This window comes from Thecamonas trahens (genome assembly GCF_000142905.1).
Source record: "Thecamonas trahens ATCC 50062 unplaced genomic scaffold supercont1.45, whole genome shotgun sequence".
In the NCBI taxonomy this organism is placed as follows: domain Eukaryota; order Apusomonadida; family Apusomonadidae; genus Thecamonas; species Thecamonas trahens.
This window is the reverse complement of record NW_013657635.1, coordinates 77,980-103,164: the sequence shown is the minus strand read 5'-3', so window position 1 is coordinate 103,164 and position 25,185 is coordinate 77,980. Positions and strand designations below refer to the sequence as shown.

Sequence of the window (25,185 nt, the reverse complement as noted above, 5' to 3'; positions counted from 1 at the left end):
ACATGGCCACCCAGAGCGCTCCCTACAGCGGCCCAGTGGTCGACGGCCTCGCGCAGCTGCGGCAGAAGCTTGCTGGACCGCGACCGCCCAAGAACGTGCTGGTCTTCGACCTCGCAACAGAGCCGCAGTCGCCCGAGGTGGCGGCGGCGGTCATCGCCTGGCTGCTGGCGGCAAAGTCCGGACGCGAGCTGGGCGTGGTGCTGATGCGCGGACAGCCTGCGGCGATGCAGGTGCAGTGCCCGTGCTGCCCGGCGGCTCTGCGCCTGAATCCGAGCCAGCGCACGGCACGCGGGCACGCCGTGGCTTACGTCGGCGTCGGTGGGGTGCCGCTCGACGCACCGCCGGGCAGCGCCGCAGCGGCAAGCCTCGCCATGTGCGCCCTTGTTGCATCGACGGTCTTTGCCGATGCGGGCTCGCCGGGCATCGGGCTCTTCTCGCCGGCCCCGGAGCTTGTGCCGGGCGGTACAGCGGTGACGACGGCGCTGAGCTCGCTCGGGGCGCGGGTGACGGTTGGCGCGGTGCCGCCGGCGACGGCGGCGCGGCGCAGCTCGCAGTCTGCGGCGTATCTGCGGTCGCGGCAGGCCGAGTCCAAGACGCGGGCGACACGGGCGTCGCCGCGGAAGCAGATTCCGCTACCAAGCCGCCTGACGGCTGATGTGGTGGCAGCGGTACTCTCGGCCTCGCTCGACTCGTTTGCGCCCGACGCAGTCGACTGGCTCCGCGACGGCAACGGCGGGTGGCGCGAGCTGACGCAGGTGCTCAGTGAGCTGGTGACTGTAGGCGAGGCGACCGACGCTGCGCCGCCGCCGACCAACGCGTTCAAGGTGGCGATGAACCGGGCCAAGATCTGGCTCTCGAATATGATGGTGCACCAGCGGGCGTCGCTACCCAAGAGCTATGAGGCGCTTTGCAACGCACTCGAGCCGATGATGCGGGTCCAGATCCCGTCGCTCTTTCCGCCCGAGTATCTGGCGCTGCAGATGGTTCACGCTGGTGTCGTTGACTTTTGCGAGCAGTGCGGCTCGCTGGCAAACTCGCCGGGCTCCTCTATGCTACCGCTGGTGCGGTCTTCGGCGCTCACCGCGCTGGGCTCGGGAAATCCCTCGACCGACAATCCTGCCATGTTGCCGCCGTCGGCCCCGTTTGCACGCCTTATTCTTGCTCTCTTTGCCCGGGTCGAGGCCTGGATGGCGCGACAGGCAAGCAAGCGAGTCTCGCTCCCCGTCGTCCTCCGCGGCATCGCCGCCTCCTCGGCCCTCACAGTTGCCGTCCCGCCGCGAGTCATCATCGACAAGCTGCAAGTCCAAGGCATTGTTGCCGGCAAAGGCGGCGCATCGACCGGCAGCTGGTACTTTACCCTCGCCGAGGACACCCATGCCGAGTGCCAGACTATCCACGTGGTGTATGCGCCCGCGTTGTCTGTCCCCCCCGCCCCGACTCCGCTCGACGTTTCCCTCCTTGGGCGATCGTGATTGGCCCCCGTCTGTGCCACGCACAGTGCGGTGCGTATGCGTGTGCGCGGTAGAGAGATTGCGCGCCATGTCACGGACTGTGGAATTGAAGGATCCGAGTGTCGTCGCCTGCGGAGGTGGCATCGCCTTGTGTGTGTGTGTGCCATGGAGCGCATCCTCCCTTCCCCTCCCCTCCTCCCCCCCCCCCCCCCCACCCACCCTCACCCCCCTTACCCCCCCCCCCCCCAACCCACACACAGACTAATGCTGCTTGCTGCCGCCGTGGCCCATGCCAACGAGGCGCGTGCGCTGTGGCTGCCACGGGCGGTGGCCGAGGCCGACGTGTCGGCGGCAGCCGAGCCTGCGGCGGCGGCGGCGCGTGCGCTCGCGCCGCACGTGGCGACGCACACGCCGTGTGTACTGCGCGGCGCAGGCGGAGCCGGATGGGGCGACGGCCTAGCAAAGTGGACGCCCGAGTACCTGGATGCGGCTTTGGGCGATGCGGCACTGACGGTCGACGCCACGCCGACCGGGCGGGCCGACGCGGTGCTTGGCGGCGCAGCCTTTGTCATGCCCGAGGAGCGGACCATGACCTTTGCGGCCTTTCTCGCCGCCCTGCGTGCCACTGAGGCCGAGGGCGGTACCGGAGCCCTTTGCGCCCCGCTCGATCGTTCCACCACCGCCGCCACCCTCGCCACCGGCCGTCCCATCGACGTCGACTTTACCGGCGGCGCCGAGGTGCTGTACCTGCAGAACCAGAACTCTAACTTTACTTCGGAGTTTGCGCCGCTGCACGCAGACGTTGCCGCCGCGCCACCGGTCGGCGCGGCGCTCTTCCCAGGCACTGGCGGCGCGCCCGATGCCGTCAACGTGTGGATGGGTGGCGCCCGGTCGGTGACCTCGCTACACAAGGACCACTACGAGAACCTGTACCTCGTTGTAGCCGGGCGCAAGCACTTCACCCTTCTCCCTCCCACCGACGCCCCGTTCTTGCACCAGGCCGACTACCCGGCGGCCCGCTACGTGTCGACCGGCGTCAATGGCACCTGGCGCCTGGTGCCCGAGCCGGGCGTGCCCTCGACGACCTGGATCGCGCTCGACCCGGACGCGCTCGACCTCACTGCCTTTCCGCGCGCTGCGCACATCGCCCCGCTTCACGTCACTCTCGAAGCCGGTGACGTCCTCTATCTGCCGTCGCTCTGGTTCCACCAGGTTGCCCAGGAGCCGGACCCGACTACTGGCCTCATGATTGCCCTCAACTGGTGGTACGACATGGACTACGCCTCGCACTGGTACACCTCATTCACTCTGCTCGAGGCCTTGGTCGGCGTCCTGGATGCCGAGGCCGAGGCCGAGGCGAAGACAGAGCGTGGAGCGTGTGCAGTTGAGCCTGTGGAATGAATAGTCCCCCGACGGAGCAGGTAGTTTAGTTACAAGCTGTGTTTACCACCATCGTCGATCAGAATCGGGCCTGGCGGGCGGCGGCGCGGTCAGCGCGCGACCGCCACCGGCTTGTGCTCAGCAGCTCAGGCATCTTGTGGTAACGGGCGGAGGAAAAGTTTGCGTTGGCGACCGACTTCTTGGCAAAGGCCGGGCGGGCGTAGGTGATGTAGATGACCGGGCGCTCGTCAGCCGACTCGTTGCCGCGTCCGCGGTGCTTGAGGCGGTAGTCAAAGAGGAGGACCGAGCCGGCCGGCGGCGTGAGGCACATGGGCTGCTCGTCGACCTCGTAGTAGCCAAGCCGGTGCGAGGTGGGAATGAACTCGGTTGGCCCGCGCGCCATGGTCAGGTCGACGAGTGGAATGAAGACGTTGAGGCAGTGGACCGGGCGGTGCCGCTTGGTCGACTCGTGGTCGCCGTCTGAATGGTACGGCTGCGTCGTCGAGCCAGGCATCGAGAGCATGCATCCGGTGTGGATGCACTGTGCATCGTCGCCAAGCAGCTCGCGGACAAGCGGGAGCCACGGCGCCTCGGTGGTGAGCAACGGGAAGATGCTCGGGTCCGTCAGCTCGTCGAGCATGAGGTCAAACCGTCCGGCCGCACGCATCTTGAACGTGGTAAAGCCGGTCGGCAGCATGTCCAGCATGTCGCGCGCCCGCAGCGTCTCCATATTCTCCTCGAACCGAGAGAGGACAAGCCGGTAGAGCTTGTCCACGACATCGCGCCCAAGTCCGGCGCTCGGCGGCAGCATGGCGAGCCCGTACTCGTTGAACTGCGCGGTGCGCCCGGCTGCGTCGTCGATGCCCACAATGGGCGTGAAGACTGGCGCCCGGCACCCGAGGCAGAGCCACTGAGGAATGGCGGGCACCTTGGCCGCCACGTACCCGGCCGACGACGAGTGGTAGCTCATCAGCGAGCCGCCCTTGCCGTCGAGCGAAGTCTCCATCCGCGCCGTCCGTGCCTCGCCCAGGCACTCGAGGTGAAAGTAGTCACCACATCCTGCGCAAGCAAGCCCAACCTTGACCCTCGAGCACTTTGAGCATGCGGCACACGCCACGCTCTCCAGCCGCGCGTCCTTGGCTAGAAGGCCATCAGCAGTCCGCGTGTTGCGGTCCACGACCTCGCTACTCTTTGTCTTGGCGCCCTTGGCGCTCGTGGCGCTCTTGGCGCGCTTGGCACTCTTGGCACTCTTGGCGCTCTTGCTGCCCTTTCCGCGCTTGGCCTTGACCTTCTTGAACGCCGACGCGACAGGCGCCGGCACCAATGCCGGCGAGTTCTCCGACTCAAATGCATTGCTGTCGTCCCACGGATCGTAGTCATCGTCCGACGAGATCTGCATCGCTTTGGTGGCCTTAAACACGGCCTTGAGCGAGCCGTTGCTCCCGGCGATTGCCTCGGCCGAGCTGCCAAGCCGCCGCCCGCGACTCTGCGACTGCGAGGCCGAGGCCGAGGTCGAGGCCTCAGCCTCAGCCTCAGCTCCGGCCGGAACATCAGCCTTGGCCTTGCTCACAGTCCTACCTGCCGCCTTGCCCGTCGCCCTTCTCCGCGCCTGCGCCTGCGCCGGTCGCAGCACACCCTGCGCCTCTGCGACGTCCTGCGCGCACTTGGCCGGGCGCGCCAGCAGCCGCTGCCGCTTGGTCTGAATCCGCACCGTCCTGCCGCCATCACCGCATCCCGCGCGCCGCGTTAGTCTGCGCCCTACCGCCGCCGTCTGCCATCCGCCGCACGCCGCTGCCCGCTGCCCCTGCCGCGTGCCCCCACCTCGCGCCACCGGCCATTTGGTTGTAATTTTGTAGCATCGACGAATGTCCCACAGGCGGCGGCTGGGCGGCAGGGGCATGGGCAAGCACCTCCCGCAGGCACTCGCCCTGCTCTCAGCATGTGCATAGGCTCACCGGCATGCGGGTGCACCAGTGCCCGGTGCGCTCCGTTGCCCCCCCCCCCCCCCCCCCCTCCCCTCCTCCTCCCATCCACCTACCCGTTCTTCAATTCCCGCTTGACCATCGCGCGCTGTCCGTCCCCGCGCGAGTCGACTGTGCCTCGCTGCCCGCCGCCCGCCTTGCCCACCCGATCTGACCCGTTCTCAGCGAGTTGGCGGGCAACTTGGCAAGGCAAGACCCGGGCCGATTTCGCCTCAGATAGCTCAGCTCGCTGGTCCTGGCACTGCGCCCGGCTGGTCCTGGCTGCGGCCTGATGCCGTGTCCGACAGCGACGGTCGCTGGCTTGAGGCTGCATTCCCTACTTTACGGCAGACGGCGCACTCGCGACTGCAGCTGCCGCGGCTGGTTGTGTGGTCTCCGTCACGGAGAGGATGGCCAAAACTGGGCGATGATCCGAGTGGGGCCAGTCGTCGGTCGATGGCCAGACCGTGGACGGCAGATGGGTCGGGAGGAGCTCGGCCGAGATCGGGGCGAGGCTCGGACCGCGGGTCCAGATGTAGTCAACGCCGACATCGGTGCCGGCGTGGGTATGATGCGAAACAAAGTCGAGGCGGGCGAGGTCGGTGCCGGCAGACTCGCCAGAGCCGTGGATGGCGTGGTAGGCCGAGAGGAAGCCGGCGTCAACAATGGTGGAGACGACGGCGTCCTGCGTGGCCTCGCCATTAAAGTCGCCGCACCAGACAACAGGCACCTCTGCGCCAAACGTCTGGTCCAGCCACGCGAGGGAGGCCTTGGCCTGCGCCTCGCGCATTCGCAGATCGCCAGCGTGGTGCGGGTAGGTGAGGTGGACATTGGCGACAACAACCGTGACCAGAGTGGGCAGCGGGAGGGTGACGGCAACAGCGCCGACCACCCGGTTTCCGTGATCCTTGAAGCAGAGTGCGTCGGCGACGTCGATGGCCAGCCGGCCATCAACCAGGATCGCCACGCCGTCTTTCTTCTTCCGCGGCCGCTTCCACGCGTGCGTCACCAGCCCGCGCTCAGCCGCAAAACCCTCCACCATCTCCATCGCCTCGGGCGACTCCAGCCACACCTCCTGCAGACAGACGACCGCGTACGCTGCTTCATCCACTGCGTCCAGCTCCTCGCCGATGTACTCTAGCTGACCCTCCATCCGCGCCCGCCACGCCTGCGCCCGCGCACCGCCGCCCCGCCCGTCGCCACCCCGCCGCCCCATCGATCGCACGGCCCCACCACGCCCCACACAGTACCGTCCCAACAGTGCCCCACAAGCGTGAGTCTCGCTCGCCCTCAACCGCCCGCCATCGCCTGCCCTCCAGCCCCAGCCCCCTGCCCGTCCCACCCGCCGAGCGCCGTCCAAGTCGTCCCCGCTCAACCCACCCACCACACCACACATACAGCCACCCACTCGCCCACACTCTCTTCCTCCCTTCCTCTCTCCTTCCCCCTGTCACCACGCCTGCCATCGCCCAGTGCGCTGCTGCCCTCACCCGCACGCCGTGCCGCGCCCGGCCGCGCACGGACGCCCTCCACCCCTCACGTACCGAGCCCCCAGACTCACGCCCGCCAGGCACAGCCGCTGACGACACCCGCTTGTAGCACGGTGCAAGCATGTTAAAGGTCATTATCACTAGGCTTTCGCCCGCTCCGCCCGGCTGGGCATCCTCCTCGGTAGCGTCGGCCATGCAATCGAGTCGAGAGAGAGCTGTCAGACTGACGGCCCGCAGCCAGCCAGCCAACCGAGTTGGCGCCCCCCCCCCCCCCCCCCTCCTCCCTCCCCAACCCCAACCCCAACCCCCCCACCCCCTCCACTGGACACAAGGTGTTGTTTTCGGCAGTCATTCCCGCTTGCAAAACTCGCTGAACAGCTCCTGGTCAACATCGTAGTCCTCGGCTTCGAGGGCTGTGACATCGACCTCGTCGTAGTCGGGGAAGCACGAGGTGTCGTCTTCCTCGTCGACGGCCGGGACAAAGGGTGGCATCATCTTGCGCTTGAGAGCGGCGTCCCAGTCGACAGTGGAAAAGAACGGATGCTCCTTGATCTCTGCAAAGCCGCGCGGGCCACAGCCAAGGCGATCCTCCTCCTCCTCGGTGCAGAGGCCCTCGACAATGTCGATGGTGTCATCGTCAAACTCGGGTGGAAAGTCGAGGTCAACGTCGAGGATTCGAGTGCAGACTGCGATCTGGCAGTCGTCGTCAAAGGGCGGGACGCCGGCGAGCATCTCGTAGATGAGGACGCCGACGGCCCAAATGTCGACGCCGAACCCGTGGCCCTGCTTCTTAATGATTTCGGGCGCAAGGTAGTCGACGGTGCCGCAGACGGTAAAGGTGGAGTCGTCGAGGTACTTGGCAAAACCAAAGTCGGTGATGCGGATGTGGCCATCGCGGTCGATGAGCACGTTTTCGGGCTTGAGATCGCGGTAGACAATGCCGAGTGAGTGCAGGTACTCGAGGACGAGGACGATTTCGGCGGCAAAGAAGACGGTCATACGCTTGGTGAACTGTCCGAGGTTGCCGAGGTAGGTAAAGAGCTCACCGCCGACGACATAGTCGAGCACCATGTACACATTGCGGAGGTCCTGGAAGCACCACCTCATGTTAACAATAAAGGGTGCGAGATCCGCGCAAGGATCTCGGTCTCAGACTTGACGTGCCGCAGCTGCTTCTGCCGCAGAATGTCTGCCTTGCGGAGACACTTGATGGCGTAGACAGAGCCATTCTTGGAAAAGTTGGCAAGCAGGACGCGCCCAAACGTGCCCGTGCCCACCGTCTTGATGATGTCAAAGTCGGCCAGCTTCATGTCCCTTGCGTCGATGTCGGAAATCTCCACAGACGATGACGCCCGCGAGCCCATCGACCCGCGCAACTTGGACTTGGACTTGGACTTGGATTTCGACTTGGACTTGGACTTGGACTTGGACTTGGACTTTTTCTCTTCCTTGGCCTCAAGCATGACCAGCGTCCCGGGCTTGAGCGCCCCAAAGTCGTCGCGCGTCACTTTGTTCCCGCCCACAACCATCCGGTGTGACAGCGCCTTGCCGTACAGCTCGCGCCACTGCTTCTTGGCCTCGCTCGAGAGCTCATCGTACGAGCCCACCACAACTTCAAACTTCTCATCCGTCCCCTCCATCCCCAGCACAAGCTTCACCGTTGCATCTGCCATGCTAGCAACTGCCTCTCGCCGCGGAATGCGCCGTGCCTACCCTCGTTGGCCGGGCTTTGTTCCGGGGGACAGCCGTAGCACAACTACTACTGCCGCAATCAGTCACCGACCCCTCCCTGCGTGAGTCGCTGCCGTGTCCGCCGCATCTGCCTCCCCCCCCCCCCCCTCCTGCCGCGACATCCTTCACCCGTCCTCCCTCTCTCTCGCCACCAACGTTTTGCGGCTCAACCGTCCGCTGCCAAAGCCGCTGCTGTCTGAGCGACGCCGACAACGACGCTTTCCGCCTTGCTTTCCCCGCATCCTTCCCGCGCATACCATCTGCGCTCCCGGTTCTGCACATGCTCTACACCGCGTGGTCATGTCGCTGCCAGCCCCTGGCATTTGCTCCCCCCACTCGCCACCCCGCCCAGGGGAGCTGCGGGTGACCGATCGATCAAGGGGCACAGGCAAAAAACCGTCCAACCGCAGCCAGCCAAGCACCACCACCAACCAACCGGGAAGGTGCCGGGAAGGGGGGGGGGGGGGGAAGGGGGGAAGCACCGGAGGATCCTCTGTGAACGCTCCTCGTATCACCCTTGGGCTCTATGGTTGCATAGACTTTCCGCTATGCGCACACTCTGCCCGCTGCTAATCCTCGTTCTGGTTACGTACCTCGGCGACGAGTCGTGCCGGCTGCGTTGGGCGAGGTTGTGGTGGCCACTGCGAGCTGGTGGCCAATGCCAATGTCGAGTGGTTGGAAAGAACGGCTCCACCGAACAAAATGCTGCCTTTTCGGCCGCTCCGCTCACGTCATCGTTGGTCATGTCAGACAATAGTCAATTTTGTTCGATTGTGCCTGCAAGGAGGAGAAGATGGGAAGGAGGGCGGGGCGAGGGGCAACACGATGCCTGATGTTCTGCTGCTGCAGTTGGAACTGGCTTGCAGACCACAACCGTGGCTTTGGCGAGAAGAAGGGGATCTTGATCTCAATCTGCAGCCGGGCGGGCGTTGAGCAGCTAGCTGCGTATGCGGGTGGGTGATGGAGCTCAAGGTAGAGAGGCAGAGCCTAGACGAGCGCGTCTCTTCTCTGTGGCGCGTTGCGCGCCACCGGTGCCCGTTCCAGCCATTCATTCATCGCGGTACCGATCGTGTGTGGCTGTGTGCCGATGGGATGTGTGCCGACCATCGGTGGTTGGCTTGGTTGTGTGACGTTCCGACGGCTGATGCATCTGGTCCTTTGTGTGCTCGCGAGTTTTGCCTCTGTCGCGTCTGTTTTCATACTCTTTCCTCCGTTTCTCGCACACCGCTCTCACCCCACACACCCCACCATGGCGGACATCCAGTTCAAGCGCATTCTTGTTACCGGTGGCGCCGGCTTCCTTGGCTCGCACCTCTGCACCCGCCTTGTCGGCGAGGGGCATGATGTTATCTGTACGCAAGCTGCAGCGCCATGAGCGCGACCAGGGGGTGGGGGGTGGCCGAGGCGTGGATTACTGCCGTCGCCTTTTGCAAGAATATTTTCAACTTATCGTCACCGACTCACCCTCCCTCCCCACCCTCTCTCCCGCCACCGCCCGTTTTGCAACCAATGGCTGCTGCAGGCGTGGACAACCTGTTCACCGGGCAAAAGTCGAACGTGGCCCACCTGATGGACAAGGACAACTTTGAGTTTATCCGTCACGACATCCGCGAGCCGCTCCAGCTCGAGGGTCTCGACCAGATCTACAACCTGGCCTGCCCGGCGGCGCCCGGCCACTATCAGTGGGATCCCATCGGGACCATGAAGACCTGCATCCTTGGCGCCATCAACATGCTTGACCTCGCCAAGTACAACGGCGCCACCATCCTGCAGGCCTCCACCTCGGAGTGCTACGGCGACCCGCTCGTCCACCCGCAGACCGAGGACTATCGCGGCAACGTCTCGTGCACCGGCCCGCGCGCCTGCTACGACGAGGGCAAGCGTGCCGCTGAGACCCTCTTCTTTGACCACAACCGCATGCATGGCACCAAGATCCGCATTGTTCGCATCTTCAACACCTATGGCCCCAACCTCCACCCGTACGTACTCGATTCTTTCCCTCCTCCCCCCCTCCCCCCCCTGGCTGCACCCGCTGCGCTGTTGATGTGATGATTGTTTTACTACAGGTCTGAACCTAATCTCCTGATGATACTTAACTACTTAACGGTTTCTCTCTCTGATCAACGCCTTGCGCGCCTTGCGCTGCCAACCCTTTCTTGGCAACTGGCACCCTTCCCCCCCTCCCTTCCTCCACCTCCTCACTCACGCATGTGCATCCATTTGCAACGAACGATATTTAGGTACGACGGTCGCGTGGTCTCCAACTTTATCCGTCAGGCTCTCGCCGGCGAGGACATCACCATCTACGGCGATGGGCAGCAGACCCGGTCGTTCCAGTATGTGGACGATCTCATCGAGGCCATGATCCGTATGGTGAACAACGAGGACGACTTTACCGGCCCGGTCAACACTGGCAACCCGCACGAGTTTACCATCCGTGAGCTGGCCGACATTGTGATCCGGCTGACCAACTCGGAGTCCAAGATCGTGCACATGCCCGCGCCTGTCGACGACCCGGTCATGCGCCGCCCGGATATCACCCTCGCCAAGGAGAAGCTCGGCGGCTGGGAGCCGACCATTCAGCTCGAGGAGGGCCTTGTCAAGACCATCGAGTACTTTGCCAACCTCGACCTCACCAAGTGGCGCCCGCCGACCAAGAACTATTGATTCTTGCCTCTGCCCCCCCCCCCCCCCCCCTCCCCCTCCTACATACACCGCAATCTCACCTAACCAGTTGCCCAACCACTGATTCAGACCCAGACCTTGGAGCCCACTGTGGAGCATCAAACGCACGACTCTGATTAACCAGAATCCCCATCCCAAGCGAGTTCACCTCCTTGTGGCTCGCCCGAAACAACCACACTCATTTCATCGAACAATTCGTTCGGTCACCCGTCCACCACTCCCGCCCGCCCACCCACACCGCCGACAGGCCACCACACCACGACCGCCGACAGGTCACACAGGCCACCACCCACCTCCCCCACCGCCCACCACCCACCCACCCACCCACCGCAGGCAGCCACATCCCCAGTAGACTGTCCCCTCCCCCACTCCCCCCTCCCCCTCCCCCCTCCCCCTCCCACCCCCGCCGCCATGTTCCCCGGCAACCGCGGGCCGGTCAAGTCGATGCCGGGCCTCACCTGCTACATCTGCGGGCGACAGTTCGGCACGCGCTCGCTCGCCATCCACCAGAAGCAGTGCCTCAAGAAATTCAAGCAGCAGCAGGCCCGTCTGCCCAAGCACCTGCGTCAGAAGATGCCGACGCCGCCGCCGCAGGGTGCAAGCCAGGACGAGGTCAACGACGCCGCCTTCAAGGCCTGGAAGTCCTCCCTCGCCGCATGCCCGCACTGCGCCCGCACCTTTAACCCGGATCGCCTCGAGGTCCACCTGCGCTCGTGCAAGCCCGGCGCAAAAAAGATCGATCTCAACCGCGGTGGCCCACCGTCACGCAAGTCGACCCACGCCTCGGCCCCGCCGTCCGATGAGGCTCGCAGAGCTCAGGCCCGCGCCCGCGCCCGCCTCCGCGGCGAGTCGCGCAGCCCGGCGTCCGCCGCGTCGCACTCGCGATCGCCGCGCCCGCGCCACAGCTCCCGCAACCGCCGCTCGCCAGCCTCGCGCTCGCCGTCCCACGGCTCGGCCTCGTCCGACATCCTCGACGACTATGCTGGCGATGACGCCCCGCTCCCGCCGTCAGCCAGCTACGATTTTGATCCGGACGAGGCCATCGCCCCGCCACCGGAAAATCTCACGCCGTGCCCGCACTGCGGCCGCAAGTTTGCGCCCGACCGCGTCGACAAGCACGCCCGGGTCTGCACCGCCTCGCCGGGCAAGAAACGTAAGGTGTTCAACTCGACCAAGGCCCGGGTTGCAGGCACCGAAGCCGCCAAATACGTCAAGGCCGGTGTTCACAAGAAGGCTTCGCCCAAGCCGGTCAACAACTGGCGGGCAAAGCACGAGTCGTTCATCCGCGCTGTCCGCAACGCCCGCAAGGTCACCGCGTACCAGAAGGCCGGTCGCCTCGACGAGCTCCCGCCGCCCGAGTACGATGCCCACGACGACTATATCCAGTGCCCGCACTGCTCACGCCGCTTCAACGAGACCGTCGCCGCGCGCCACATCCCCCGCTGCGCCACCACAGAGGCGCGCCCCAAGCCGCCGCCCACACACAACCGCTATGCCCGCGGCGGCGAGCGCCACAAGGCCGGCGCGCGCGGCGTCAAGACCGGCGGTGCCGTCGCGCGGGACTCGCCGCCCCGCCAGCGCCGCCGGCCTCGTGCCTCACCGTCCGACCAGCCGCGCCAGCATGCGCGACCCAACCGCTCGCCGCGCCATCCGCCCTCAGACTATGAGCTCGAAGCCTCCGAACCCGACTCCCTCGACGACGACGACGGCCACGGCCGGCAGAGCGGGTACGGCGGTGGACGCCTCGCCTCGACCATGCCTGCCAAGGTCGGTGCTCAGGCAAGATCCCGCGGTCGCCACAGAAACATTCGCCCGCGCGAGCGCGAGCCCTCGCGGCCGTCCACTGCCGCGCGGCCGTCCACCGCCGCTCGCCGCGCAAAGTTCTGCGGCGAGTGCGGCGTCCGCTTCTCGTCCTCCTCGCAAAAGTTCTGCGGCGAGTGCGGCACGCCGCGCGCCGTCCTCGGTGAGTGAGTCGGTGACTGCGTCGTCGACAACTGCTCAAAGCTTGATGAGCTTACCAAGCTCGACGAGCTCGACGAACTGGAGCTCTCGGACGCGCCAGCCAACAGCATGTCGTCTTGCGTCGGCAAGCTCGCACCGCTCATCACGCTGTCGACCTGCAGATTGCCGCGAGATTGACTACAAATCCCGACCACAATGCCTGTGTGCCACAGCACTGCATCACTAATCGTCCCCGCATGAAACAAAGTCCAGTGCACGTGAGCACAACCGACGCGTCCCGCTTGGCCCCATCGCCCCGACTCATCCCATCACCCCGACTCATCCCATCACCCCGACTCATCCCATCACCCCGACTCATCCCATCACCCCGACTCATCCCATCACCCCGACTCATCCCATCACCCCGACTCATCCCATCACCCCGACTCATCCCATCACCCCGACTCATCCCATCACCCCGACTCATCCCATCGCCCCGACTCGCCCCGTCGCCGCGACTCACCTCCTCGCCCCGCCTGGCCTAGCTTCCCCCCCCCCCCCCCCCCCGCCCCCCTTGCGGCACCACGCAACTCCAAGCAACAGCACCTTCAAACAGATGGAATTCGCGGGCATGAGCGGGCGCGGGCTGGTGGTCGGGGTGTGTGGGCTGAACGGGTCGGGCAAGTCGGTCCTCTGCGCGGCGCTGGCGGCGGCTGCCGGTTGCCGGGTCGTCTCTCTCTCGGATGCCATCCGGTCGTCGCTGGCGGGCGACGGCATCGATCCGAGCCGGGCGGCACTGATTGCTCGCGGAAACGAGCTGCGGAACGAAGGCGGGGCGGGCGTGCTTGGTGCAAGGGTCGGCGCCTCCATCGCCGCCAGCGTGGCTGCGGGCGATGCTCCTCGATGGGTCGTCGACTCGTTCCGCCATCCTGATGAGGTCCGCGAGCTGGCTGCTGCTGTGGGCGACGGTCCGACTGGCGTGCCGTTTGTCCTAGTGGCTGTCGATGCCGAGCCAAGCGTCCGCTACCATCGCATGCGGGCCCGCGGGCGCCTTGGCGACTCGATCACCTCCTTCGAGGAGTTTGCTCAGACCGAGGCCCTCGAGCTCGCTCATCCCGACCCCAACGGTCAGCAGCTGGCGGCAGTGCTTGAGCTCGCCGCCGTGCGGATCGACAACAACGGTGAGCTTGATCCGGATGCAGACGCCAATGGCATGGCCTTTCAGCTTGCCGATGCGCTGGCCGCTCAGCCGAGTGCCAAGGCTGCGGCCGACGCGCTGGCCAACGCGCTGCAGGAGACTGACGACAAGGCGACAGGCAAGCCAGCAGTGAGCAACGAGCAGGCGAGGGCAGCTGGTGCGGCGTGCATTGCTTTTACTTGAACTCGAGGTCGCCGCTGTCCTGATCCTCGTATAGGGCGCGAATGCGGGCCTCCTCCTCGTCCGAGACACGCTTGCGCGGGACGGTGGGCGGGAGGTAGCGAGTGCGGACGGTGCCCTCGGCGACGGAAAAGGTGCGCGAGCGGCGGAAGCCCGAGCGTTTGCCGGCAGCGCGGCCGACGCGCGACATGTACGGAGCGCCGAGCTCCGATGTGATAAAGTGGCCGATGGCACAGAGGCGTGAGAGGTCAACGCCGCACTCGACGCCAAGGCCCTGCAGGAGGTAGACGACGTCCTCGGTGGCGACGTTGCCCGAGGCGCCGCGGGCGTACGGGCAGCCGCCGAGGCCGCCGACTGAGGCGTCGACGACCGAGATGCCGTACTGGAGAGCAATGGTGATGTTGGCGAGCGCCTGGCCGTAGGTATCGTGGAAGTGGACGGCGAGCTTGTCGACGGCGTCGGGCATGGCCGAGAGAACGGTGGAGAGGAGGGCGGCGGTGGCGCCGGGCGTGCCGACGCCAATAGTGTCGCCGAGTGAGACCTCGTAGCAGCCCATCTGGAAGAGGCGCTCGGTGACGTAGGCCACCATGGCCGAGTCGATTTCGCCCTCGTACGGGCAGCCGAGGACGCACGAGACGTAGCCGCGGACCTTGATGTCGTGCTCCTGTGCCAGGCCGATGACCTTTTCGCAGCGGGCGAGCGACTGGGCGATGGAGCAGTTGGTGTTCTCCTGGCAGAACGACTCGGAGGCTGCGGTAAAGACGGCAATCTCGCGGGCACCCGCCTCGAGCGCTTGCTTGAAGCCGTACGTGTTGGGGACAAGGACAGGGAAGGCCACATCGGTCATGTCCGGATCGGCCAGGACGGCACGGAGGACCTCGTCCGAACCCTTCATGAGCGGGACCCACTCTGCCGAGACAAACGAACCAGCCTCGATACTGCGCAGGCCGGCGTGAGCCAACTGCTGGATGAGCGAGATCTTGGTATCGACCGTGATCTCTGCGTCTGTCTGCAGTGCCTGGAGACCATCACGCGGAGCGACCTCCACAATGCGGACAAACGAGGGAACACGACCGAGCGACGGCGGGCTCCAGCCCACAGCATCCTCGACGCCTTCAGCTGCGACTGCTGCCGCCGCTGCCACTGCGCCTCCGCCTGATGCCTGCGATGCAGCAGAGGAGAATGCTGCCGGGAATGATGACGGTGACGATGATGATGACGGTGACGATGACGTCGGCGAGCGAGCCGCGTACGGGAGGACGGGCGCAGAGGCGAAGCGGGAGAGCGACATGGCGGCAGCCCGGAGTGACCGAAGAGGGACCACTCGGAGCATGCACTGGGGAGGGGAAAGGGGAGGGTGGGGTGAGGGGGTGAGGGGGTGAGGGGGTGAGGAGGGGTGAAGTGGTTGGTGGTGGTATGTGTATGTGTAGGGGGGGGAGGGGGGGGGGGAGGGGGCAGAGCGGGGGGGGGAGGGGGAGGGCGACATGGCGACACGACATGACGACATGGGGGAGGGCATGACATGAGGGGGGTGGGGGGTGGAGTGAAAAAAAATTGACGAAGGGGGGAAGGAGTTGTTGTTCACTGTTTGAGGCTGGTGACCACGCACCCGAACGATGGTATCGTGAACGGCTACTTGTACGACGGCATGGGAACGTCCGAGGTGGATGCGCCGACGGGAGTAGAGCGGTTACAGTAGACGATGGTGGTAACGATGGCGGCAATGACGAGGAGGATGCCGGCGGCGGCGACGCCGATGATGACGGCCGATGACGGAGTGGCTGATGCTGAGGACTTGCCGATGCCGAGCGCCGGTGGCTCGGAACCGTTGGGGTAAGCGACGATCTCGAATGAGGTCGTGGTCACGTTGGGCGCACGGAAGACCGAGATGAAGAGGTCGCCTGAGCGCGGAGCGGCGGCGGTAAAGGCGTGGCGGGAGAGAGTCATGTTCTCGGATGAGTACTCATGAGCGACCAGGCCACGCGGACGCTCGGGGACGTCGCCAAAGGCGCCGTAGACATAGACTTGGCCCGGCGAGTAGCTGAGGACACGGATGGTGATGGAGGCACCGGCTGCCAGGTTGTGGCGGTAGGCAAGACCGTCGAGGTTATCGGATAGCGAGCCGCGGACCGAAACGTTTTCGACAAGCACGGCCGGGCCGACCGAGCACGACTCAGAGGTGTGCCAGCCAAACTCGCACTGGCAGGTTGACTGGCAGCACTCGGCGCGCGCATCGCATGAAGGCGAGCACTCGTTGGAGCCTGCGCACACGCCCGCGCCGTCGCACACGTCGTTGCCGGTGCACGGCAGGCCGTCGTCGCAGGCGGCACCGGCGGCGGCTGGGTCGTTGTGGCAGATCGTGTCCGACCCGCAGCTGTCGATGGTGCACGAGTTGCCGTCGTCGCACTGCGCATCGGTCTTGCAGCAGAACTCCTGGGTCTGGCACTCGCCAAGCGCCGAACACTCGCCGTTGCATGTCTCAGTCGCGCATGATGTGCCGGCAGCGTCGCGGGTACACGTCGACGAGCAGCAGTCACCATCGCTGGTGTTGCCGTCGTCGCACTCCTCGCTGCCCTCGCGAAAACCGTCGCCACAGACCGGAGTGCACGAGCCGGCGTTGGCGCCGACACACTCGCCGACGGCGTTGCACGAGTCTGGGTCGTCGCACGTGCGGCCTGTTGAGCATGGCGAGGTGATGGGCTTGTACGAGCACGTCGACGAGCAGCACCCGCCCGGTGGATCGCACTGCTCGCCGACCTCGACCACCGAGTTGCCGCACGACGGGCCTGTTGTCGGAGGCGGGCCGGTGTACGCGATCGAGTACTCGCCGAGCGAGGCGTAGTCCGAGTAGCCGGATGCCGTCGGCGAGCCCTTGCCCACGCCCTCCACCGAGAGGTGATACGTGGTGGACGCCGTGCCGACGTGGGTCAGCCGCGCCGAGAGCGAGTCAGACGGCTCCGACACCGCCACCTGCGCGCCTCCCACAAACAGCGCCGCGCGGATGTCGAGGTTTGGCGAGGTGACAGCCGGGTCGATGGCAAAGGTCATGGGCCCGGCCGAGCCAATGGAGATGGAGAACCAGTCGATGTCGCCGCGCTTGGAGATGACGCCAGTGCCTGCCGGCGTTGCCGACGCATCCAGCTCCGTGGCGGTCAGCTGTATGTCGGCGTGGTCGTCGGAGCGGAAGCCAAAGCCGTTGGAGGCCGAGCCGATGATCGACAGGTCGTCCTGACCCTCGTTGGCGCCGGCGTACTCGCCCTGCGACCACTGGACCAGGTCTTGGTAGTAGCCGACGCCCATGATCGGCGCCCATCCGGCGTGGCCGGAGTAGTAAGCATCGGACGAGGTGCCATCGTGCGAGAGTCCCATGTTGTGGCCGATCTCGTGAGAGCCGGCCTCGCCGCAAAACTTGGCGTTGCCGCCGCCGAGCCGGTTGGTGAAGACCCATGCTGGCTGGAAGGTGTTGGTCGGGTACGAGAAGACGCCCACGTAGGCCACGCCGCCGGCGTGGGACGACGAGTCGGTGATGGTAAAGACGCACCGCGTCCGCCTGGTCTCGAGCACGCCGTTGTACACGGACACATCGGTGGTGACCGTGATGTCAAAGGGACGATAGTCTTCGGCAATGAGCTCGTAGATGATGCGGATGCGGTCGCGCTCCGCGGCCGAGAACGTGGTCACGTCACCGTCGATGTCGTACGGCTCTGCGTTCACCGCGCCCCACGATGACGTCGCCGACGTGGTGTGCCCGTCAAAGTCCAGGTAGATGACAAAAGCCGAGTCCGGCTTGGAGTTGTAGATCGGGACAGACGGCGCCCGAACAGAGAGTGCGCTGTCGCGCCCGCCAGGCAGTCGTCCGATCGCCCCGGCTTTGCGCTCGCCGTCGGGCAGCGGGAAAGGGGTGCAGATGTGGTCGTTGAGACTCACCCGCTGGACACTGAGCGGGCGCGCGGTCTGTTGGGTGTAGTCGCCGTCAAAGTGCGCCGCTGCCTCGCTCCCAGACGCCGCCCACCGAAAGGCGTGCCCAGCATCAAGCCGGACAATGTCCCCAAGCACAGCCTCGTGCGAGATGTGGATGGTGAACGAGCCGCGCTCGCCGCGAAGCACGCCGCGAGCTTGCAAACTCCCGTCCTTGCCGCGGACAGCTGCCTCGACCACCCCCACAACCGGAGCCGTTGCCCCGGGTGCCAGCTGCGCCGGCAGCAGCTCGAGCGCAGTGCCGGGCACGATGTCGAGGTCGCTACCCAGCCGTGGGCCAAGAACGGCGTCAAACGTCGACGGTAGCCAGCCTGCAGCAGCCTCTGCCTCTGACATGCGATGGGCAGCAAAGGAGAAGAGCGACGGCGGCGACTCGATGGCGACCGAGTGGAGCATGTTTGTGGCCTTGTCATCAGCTCTGTGATCGATGGCCAACGTGTCAGCGTTATCATCGATGGCCTTGTCGTCGGCGTTGTGATCGATGCCGTGTCCATGCTTATGATCGATGCCGTGTCCATGCTTGTGATCGATGGCGTTGCCACTTTGGTCGATGGCGCCATGAGTACGGGCCGATTGTTCACGATGCCACATTGGAGTCATGTCACCTTCTCCGCTGCCACTTGTATCACGGCTCGCTGCTGCCACCGCCACCGTCATCGCCACCAGGCAGAGCCCCAACTCTATCATGCAGACCTTCATACTTGCGGTTTACACAGGCTGTTCGTTCGGAAGAGATGTCTATCCCACTCCCACCCCCTTCCCCCCCCCCCCCTCCGTGGCCTACCGGCTGTCTCGCCCGACTCCTGCTGCGCTGACTCGGTCGTTGCTTCCGCAAGATAGCCACTCCCGACCAGTAATCGAGAATTTGTTGTTGGATTAATCGTTGCCCATACGTGTCGCGGATGACGTCACAGGTATCTGGCAGGACGTTGTGCCGGGAAAGGGGGCGGGCGGGGGGGGTTGACAATATCGGGGATGTGTGCCATGATTGGCAAGGCGTACGTGCAGGTTGGGTGTGATCGACCACATCTCATGTGGTCGGCATCGTGTCGTGTCGATGAGTGCGGCAGCGGTGCATGGTGGCAGGCTACCAGTCCGAGTAGGGGATCATGTCCTCGTAGCCGATGGCCTCGGGTGAGGCGGCCGAGAAGACGGCGGTGATGGCGTCGGCGAGGGTGCGGTAGTCGGATGGCGTGTTGTAGATCTGTGCAGAGATGCGAACGTAGTACGCGCCGTCGAGGACGACGGTGAAGGCAGTGATGCCGGCGGTCCGATGGAGGTGGGCAGAGAGCGCCCACGCGTGGTGGTTCGACGGCGGGGAAAGGAAGGCCGGCGGCGGCGGCAGGGGGACGATGGCGAGGGCGCCTGCGGCGGGATCGAGCGAGGTAGGCGACGACGTGCCCCACGCGGTGGTCAGCATGTCGACGCCTGCAGCGAGGATGGCCGCCTGGCTCGCGCGCATGGCCTCCAGCCCGCCGCAGACTGTATCGATAAAGGCCAGCGCGGCGGGGAGGACGAGCCACGCGGTGTCGTCACGAGTGCCCTGGTCGTCAAACTCGGGCACAAAGCCGAGGCGGGCGCCGGTGGCGTGCGAGGCGATAGGCGGGCGCATCAGCGCCTTACCGGCGTCCGACGCGGCGTAGACAAAGGCCGCGCCCTTGGGCGCAAACATCCACTTGTGCAGGTTGCCGATGTACACGTCGACGCCGAGCTTCGTCATCTCCCGCAGTGAGAGCGGGAGCTGGCCAGGCACGTGGGCCCCGTCGACCACAATGTGAAAGTCGCCGCCGGAAGCAAGCCTGGCTGCCGCCAGGGCAGGCACAATGTCGGCCACAGGCAGAACCTCGGCAGTTGTCGATACAATGTGGTCGAGAAGAACCATGCGGATGCGCGGCGCGTCCGGCGATGCCAGAATCTCCTGGATGGGCGTCACAAACTCATCAACGCTCGGGGCGAGCGTTGAGACCTTGATCGAAACCAGCTCGGCGCCGCAGCGCTCGGCCTGGCGGGCAAAGGCAGCGTGGCAGCCGCCGTAGATGAGCGGCGAGAACTCGACCACACACTCGTCCGGCTTGAGATCAGGCAGCGAGATGACCGCCGCGTTGGCCGCTGTCGTCGCGTTGACCACAAAGGCCAGCCGATCGGCCTCGCCGTCAAACAGCTCTGCCGCGAGCTGACGTGCCGCCACCCGCGAGGCCCGGCCAGAGGCCAGCTCACCACCTCCAGCATCAGCAAAGGCAGCCCGAGACGTCGATCGATAGTAAGCGTCCGGATGAAGCTCGATGGCCTCGCGTGCAGCACTCTGAGCCGCCAACACCGCCTTGGGCGTAGCGCCAAACGAGCCGTGGTTGAGATGGACATGGTCAGCCGAGAGGAGAAAGTGCTCACGGAGTGCCGACATGATGAGTGAGTCTGTGGTGGTTGTCTTGTAGCTCCTCGAGCCGTTGGCCGAGAGCGCAGTTGAGTCGTGCCTTTTGCTGCTTCCGCTCCGCACTTGCGGTTGAGTCGACTTGCGCCGGGCAGTGAGCAGGGTGCAAGAAGGAGTGAGCAGGGCGCAGGAAGGAGTGAGCACAGCACGCACTCATGGCCGCAAGGAAGGCAGGGCAAGGGAGGGGGGGTATACAATTACGGCTGCTGCATGGCGAGTGATGATGGGTTGGCGCGGATGTAAGCGAGGAGCTTCTTGCGCGTGCCCATGGCGATCCCAAGCTCTTTGAGATCAGACTCGTTGAGGAGGGAGAGCGCAGCGAGATCAACTTCTTCGGCGCGAAGGAGTGGGAGAACGTGGGAGACGCCAAGTGTGTCAAGGATGGCGGCGAGCGATGATGCGGCGGGCTCGGGTGAGCGGGGCGGGGATGAGTCGGACGGGAGCGACATCATGCTCAAGCCCATCGAGAGCTGCGCTGGGATGCTTGAGTTGGAGGAGCTCGGAGCTGGGCTCACACTCACGCCTGTCGCCGAACTCGGGACGGCTGGCAGTTGGACGTTGTCGGGCGAGCGCGCCCGCTTGCGCGACGGCGGCATCGAGCTTATGGTGGCGATTGAAGCGTCCGAGATGGTGGCAGCAACGCCGAGCATCTGGTGGTGGTGCTGCTGAGGCGGGGGGGCTGGTGCTGGAGCCGCCGGTGGTGGTGGGCGCGGCACGGTGGCGGTCGTCAGCTCCAGAGCCTGGGAAAAGGTGAGCGAGGTCGAGGCGACCGACGGCGAGGCCGGCACGTGGTCAATCTTTTGGCGCTTGGCCGGCCGGCTCGAGCCGCCGAGCACGTCGAGCGACGGATCGCCCGAGAGCGAGAGCGAACTCGACGAAGGCAGCGTGCTGAGCGTGCCGAGCGTGAGGCTGGGCGACGGATCAGCGCAAGAGGCCGAGGCAGCCTCGGCGGCGGCAGCGGCGGCAGCAGCATCGGCAGCAGCCTGGGCGGCGTCCCGGAGCGCGCGCTCGACCGCACTGTCTGCGGTGAGGGCGCCAGGACGCTTGCCAGCTGTGTTCTCGACCAGAGGATCAGCGCCTGCAGCAAGGAGAGCCTCGACGACGGCGGCTTGATTGTGCTTGGCCGCCAGATGCAGGGCGGTGTTGCCGGTCGCGTTGCGCGGCGCGGTCGAGGCGCCGGCGTTGAGCAGGGCAGTGGCCGCCACCACGTCGCCGACCACGCACACATACATCAGAACCGTGGCAGACTTGTCATCTGCTGCATCGAGCGGGCCATTGGCGGCAGCAAAGGCGCCGGCGATGGAGGCGACAACCTTGGACTTGACGCCCCAGTGCAGGGCGGTACGGCCGTTGCTGTCGACGAGGTCCAACCCAACGCCGACGCGCTTGCCCATCATGTCAGCCTCGTCAGCTGCAGCTTGAATAATGGCATGGCAGAGGCTAGCGTCGCCGATGCGGGCAGCGGCCATGAGCGCCGTGCGGCCGTGGCGATCGACGACATCGAGTCCGAGCCGTCCGCCGACCAGCCGCAGGCTGTGAGCCGCAGGATCGAGCAGGATCATAGCTGCGTCTGTGGCGCGCCCAGCAACGGCAGCATACAGCGGATTGTGGCCCTTTGCTGTGACGGTAGTGGCGGTGGGCGGCGGCGGCGGCGAGCGGTCTGCGAGCGCCCGTAGGAGCATCTTGACAATGGCCACCTTGTTCTCTGCTGCCGCCAGATGAAGCGCTGTCTCGCCACGCGGATTGACGGCGGTCACATCCGCACCGGCAGCAATGAGGGCAGACACGAGTGTGGTATGGCCCACAAAGACCGCAGAGTGCAGCGCTGTCCACCCGTCCTTGCTTCCATTCACCGCTGCAAGGCCCAACGCCTTGGACTGCACAAGCCGCAGCGCCTCGTCACCACGCTTCTGCGAGATGAGCTCGCACAGCTCCGACCCACTCGACATGCCCCACCGGCCGAGCGAGAAGTGTGTTCTTGGCTGTGGCTGTGGCTGTGGCTGTGGCTGTGGCTGTGGCTGGAACCACGACCTTTCTGCGGACATCATTCCGCCTAGCCCGATCGACTGCGAGTGTGACGGCATGAGGATGCCATCATCATCATAGTGTGTGGCGAGAAGGAAAAGACGGAGCAGGCTAGGATGATGTGGGGAGATATAGGGGGAGGGAGAGAGATAGCGCCTTGGTGTATGTGGGTGGGGGGGGGGGGAGGAGGGAGGGGCAGGCTCATCAGAAAGGGCGGCTTCAGGTTTGCGACCTTTTTTCTGAGATCGGTGAAAGGGGGGTAATTATCCCCTCGGCGGAGAAGGCGACGACATCATCAGCTGAAGCAAGAGTGGGAACGGGATCGATGACTGTATGGGGAGGTAGAGTCTGTTGGTGAAGCATGCGGGTGTTGGGTGTTGCTGTGGCGGAGGCGATGTCTCTGTTGGGGGTGAGGAGAGTGCGGTGATGGCGTGGTGTGTGATCGTGATCGTGGCGATGATCGCGTCTGGCAGTGAGACTCCCTCAGCGCGGCATACCCGTCCCAGCATGGCAAAGGAAGGCGAGAGCGTGGGCGAGGTGGCGGCTGTAGGGATGGGACGGCTACCTGTAGGGACGGGGGTTGTGGTAGCGTGTTCGGGGATGCTGTTTGGTACCTCAGCCAAGGCCTTCCACGCCACCCGGCATCCTGTGGCAGCCGTCCTGGCGCTCGGCGGCCTTGTTGCGGGCCTCACCGCCATCTATTCCTCGATCGACTTTGATGCTGCGCAGGCGCCGACGCCGCGTTGACTATCAGCTACAACCTGTGGCTCTCCGTGGAATCTGGCGTGTGTGAAGCGCTTGCTGTTGCCCTGCGCCACCGAAAGGGCTCTGGCTGGCATTGAGGCCGATCTGTCGCGTGTGGGGCTACACAAGGGATCTAAGCTGGCTTCTGCTCGGCAGTGTTGCGGAGAAGGATCCCGGCTGTGGTTGACAGAGAGCCTGCCATGTCCAGGCTACAGTGTCCAGCGCAGCGCAGTGATAGAGGCCAGATAGCGTCCTGGCTGGCGATGACCCATCCGCACCCTCTTCCTCCCCCCCCCCCACTTGGTCGATCCAATACCGCATGACAATCCTGCGTACCGTAAACCCATCCCTTTGTCCTTCCCTCCCTCCCTGCCTGACCAGGCGGTTGCGCGCGCCGAGCGGTAGCACCGGCATCCCTCCACCGCACCCGCCATACGGCCACCAGTCTCGCCAGGCGGCTCTGGCCAGGCCGAGGCCGAGGCCCACCACGCGACTACCGACAACTCGAGGCAAGTTTGGCCATGTCGGGAGACCGCGAGCTACACGCAGAAGTTGACGCGCTCGTTGCCTCGCACCGCGAGCGCATCCGTGAGCTGCAGGCCTCGTTCTCGGCCATGTCGGCCGAGTCTGCTCAAGCCGGCGAGCGACTGGCGGCGACACACGCTGCGGAGCGATCGTCGTGGGAGGCGGAGCGAAAGGCGCTGCAGGAGGAGCTGGCCATGACGGAGATGCTGCTGGGCAAAGAGAAGGAGGATCGTTTGGCGCTTGAGGCTCAATTGGGTCGTGCGAGCGATAGCGCTGGTGCGGCGGTGAAGGCTGACATGGCCAAGCTCGAGCGCGAGCTGATCGCCACCTCGCGCGCCTTGGACAAGGCGCTCAAGAAGAATGCCATACTGGAGGAAGAGCTGGCAGAGGCTAAGCTTGCTGCAGCAGAAGCAGCTGCCACAGCTGCCGCACCTGGGTCACCATCGCACGCTGAATCGGCTGCCCCGGGCTTGCCATCACCGGATGAGTGGGCCGAGGCGCTCAAGCACATGGCTTTGCTGGAGGAGACCGTCCGCGCCGAGTGCGAGGAGCGAATTGAGCTCAAGGCCCAGATCAAGTTCCTCAAGGCCCAGATCAAACAGCTGCAGCGGTAGCTGCAGAGGGCTCCTCTCGGCATGGATTTTACCATCTGTTCGCGCGCCGCGCGGGTCGCGGCTCCCGAGCTCTGCCACGAGCTCGGCTGCTTGTCGTTCAGCCCGCGATGATGCGCCGTCGGTGCCGCTCGAGGTTGTCACGGACGATGGGTTTGCGCTCAGCGTTAGCTGCCAAAGGCAAGACGGCGAGAGCGCAGAGTGATGGCGCCCACAAGTTCAGCACAGGGCGATCAGACCTTGGCGTACTGCTGGTCGACGTTGTGCTGCTTGATGCCTCTCCGGCGCTGCTGGCGGAAGTACTTTCCGCCATCCTCAGGCGAGAACTCGGCCTTCTCTGTCGACAGCTCCCACAGCCAGTCCGGGTACTCCGAGTCGGGCTTGAGTGGAGGATCAGGCTGACCGGCCACTACATTGAGTCCCTCCATAGTCCGCTCCATCGGATGCGGATCTGTCGTCCACCCATCACCACATCAGTAGCGATCATTGTTCCAGTGAGTTCCGACTCTACCCAAAATTCCATCGATCACAAAAAAAAAGACAGACTCCGTCGTTGTGCCCACCACTCTTGGCTGCTCTGTCTGCACTGCGGGCGGCCGGCTGGCCGAGGACCAGGACGGCGGCGGCTCATCCAACGCGTCGCCTCACCGACAGCGAGACGGGAGAGGTTGGGGGTTGGGCAAGACGTACCGGCATCCCCTGTATGCATGGTAAGCTCCTTCGGAAGGTCAGAGGTGTCACGGACGAGCTGGGTTGCGTGGACAGCTCGCGCGAGCCCTCGCGTCACCTGGCTGCTCACCGCCCGGAGCATGGTTGGAGTCGAGTGGGCGGCGGGTGGCCGGCGGGGAGCGAGCGGT

General features: G+C 65.4%; 13 protein-coding genes across 13 annotated transcripts; 5 read left to right on the top strand and 8 right to left on the bottom strand.

The window, feature by feature from the left end:
• Positions 1-2: 2 nt before the first annotated feature.
• On the top strand, positions 3-2,852 carry AMSG_12236 (uncharacterized protein; the record flags this gene model as incomplete). Its single annotated transcript, XM_013899460.1, has 2 exons — positions 3-1,414; positions 1,712-2,852. The coding sequence occupies 2 exons, from the start codon at positions 3-5 to the stop codon at positions 2,850-2,852; spliced, it is 2,553 nt and encodes an 850-aa protein (XP_013754914.1).
• A 55-nt stretch (positions 2,853-2,907) lies between these two features.
• AMSG_09122 (uncharacterized protein) lies at positions 2,908-4,895 on the bottom strand (the record flags this gene model as incomplete). Its single annotated transcript, XM_013899393.1, has 2 exons — positions 2,908-4,546; positions 4,870-4,895. 2 exons carry the CDS (start codon positions 4,893-4,895, stop codon positions 2,911-2,913), a joined length of 1,662 nt encoding a protein of 553 aa, XP_013754847.1. The 3' UTR covers positions 2,908-2,910.
• A 234-nt stretch (positions 4,896-5,129) lies between these two features.
• AMSG_09121 (uncharacterized protein) lies at positions 5,130-6,477 on the bottom strand (the record flags this gene model as incomplete). Its single annotated transcript, XM_013899392.1, has 2 exons — positions 5,130-5,960; positions 6,337-6,477. 2 exons carry the CDS (start codon positions 6,475-6,477, stop codon positions 5,130-5,132), a joined length of 972 nt encoding a protein of 323 aa, XP_013754846.1.
• Positions 6,478-6,604: 127 nt separating this feature from the next.
• Positions 6,605-8,043, bottom strand: AMSG_09120 (AGC/PKA protein kinase). Its single transcript, XM_013899391.1, has one exon. The coding sequence runs from the start codon at positions 7,387-7,389 to the stop codon at positions 6,631-6,633; it is 759 nt and encodes a 252-aa protein (XP_013754845.1). The 5' UTR covers positions 7,390-8,043; the 3' UTR covers positions 6,605-6,630.
• Positions 8,044-9,244: 1,201 nt separating this feature from the next.
• On the top strand, positions 9,245-10,703 carry AMSG_09119 (dTDP-glucose 4,6-dehydratase). The gene is made up of 3 exons (XM_013899390.1): positions 9,245-9,365; positions 9,536-9,992; positions 10,254-10,703. Exons 1-3 carry the CDS (start codon positions 9,263-9,265, stop codon positions 10,678-10,680), a joined length of 987 nt encoding a protein of 328 aa, XP_013754844.1. The 5' UTR covers positions 9,245-9,262; the 3' UTR covers positions 10,681-10,703.
• Positions 10,704-11,109: 406 nt separating this feature from the next.
• AMSG_09118 (zinc finger protein) lies at positions 11,110-12,837 on the top strand (the record flags this gene model as incomplete). The annotated part of the gene is made up of 2 exons (XM_013899389.1): positions 11,110-12,654; positions 12,703-12,837. The coding sequence occupies 2 exons, from the start codon at positions 11,110-11,112 to the stop codon at positions 12,835-12,837; spliced, it is 1,680 nt and encodes a 559-aa protein (XP_013754843.1).
• A 433-nt stretch (positions 12,838-13,270) lies between these two features.
• On the top strand, positions 13,271-13,941 carry AMSG_09117 (UPF0200 protein; the record flags this gene model as incomplete). Its single annotated transcript, XM_013899388.1, has 2 exons — positions 13,271-13,820; positions 13,889-13,941. The coding sequence occupies 2 exons, from the start codon at positions 13,271-13,273 to the stop codon at positions 13,939-13,941; spliced, it is 603 nt and encodes a 200-aa protein (XP_013754842.1).
• Positions 13,942-13,995: 54 nt separating this feature from the next.
• AMSG_09116 (hydroxymethylglutaryl-CoA lyase) lies at positions 13,996-15,524 on the bottom strand (the record flags this gene model as incomplete). The annotated part of the gene is made up of 2 exons (XM_013899387.1): positions 13,996-15,353; positions 15,510-15,524. The coding sequence occupies 2 exons, from the start codon at positions 15,522-15,524 to the stop codon at positions 14,013-14,015; spliced, it is 1,356 nt and encodes a 451-aa protein (XP_013754841.1). The 3' UTR covers positions 13,996-14,012.
• Positions 15,525-15,580: 56 nt separating this feature from the next.
• On the bottom strand, positions 15,581-18,735 carry AMSG_09115 (peptidase domain-containing protein). Its single transcript, XM_013899386.1, has one exon. It carries the CDS (start codon positions 18,692-18,694, stop codon positions 15,650-15,652), a length of 3,045 nt encoding a protein of 1,014 aa, XP_013754840.1. The 5' UTR covers positions 18,695-18,735; the 3' UTR covers positions 15,581-15,649.
• Positions 18,736-19,082: 347 nt separating this feature from the next.
• AMSG_09114 (selenocysteine lyase) lies at positions 19,083-20,396 on the bottom strand (the record flags this gene model as incomplete). The annotated part of the gene is made up of 1 exon (XM_013899385.1): positions 19,083-20,396. One exon carries the CDS (start codon positions 20,394-20,396, stop codon positions 19,083-19,085), a length of 1,314 nt encoding a protein of 437 aa, XP_013754839.1.
• A 224-nt stretch (positions 20,397-20,620) lies between these two features.
• Positions 20,621-22,372, bottom strand: AMSG_09113 (ankyrin; the record flags this gene model as incomplete). Its single annotated transcript, XM_013899384.1, has 2 exons — positions 20,621-21,073; positions 21,140-22,372. The coding sequence occupies 2 exons, from the start codon at positions 22,370-22,372 to the stop codon at positions 20,621-20,623; spliced, it is 1,686 nt and encodes a 561-aa protein (XP_013754838.1).
• Positions 22,373-23,048: 676 nt separating this feature from the next.
• On the top strand, positions 23,049-24,374 carry AMSG_12235 (uncharacterized protein; the record flags this gene model as incomplete). The annotated part of the gene is made up of 2 exons (XM_013899459.1): positions 23,049-23,190; positions 23,724-24,374. The coding sequence occupies 2 exons, from the start codon at positions 23,049-23,051 to the stop codon at positions 24,329-24,331; spliced, it is 750 nt and encodes a 249-aa protein (XP_013754913.1). The 3' UTR covers positions 24,332-24,374.
• Positions 24,343-25,143, bottom strand: AMSG_09110 (uncharacterized protein). Its single transcript, XM_013899383.1, has 2 exons — positions 25,019-25,143; positions 24,343-24,779 (listed from the first exon to the last, which is right to left on the bottom strand). Exons 1-2 carry the CDS (start codon positions 25,137-25,139, stop codon positions 24,562-24,564), a joined length of 339 nt encoding a protein of 112 aa, XP_013754837.1. The 5' UTR covers positions 25,140-25,143; the 3' UTR covers positions 24,343-24,561.
• Positions 25,144-25,185: the final 42 nt, after the last annotated feature.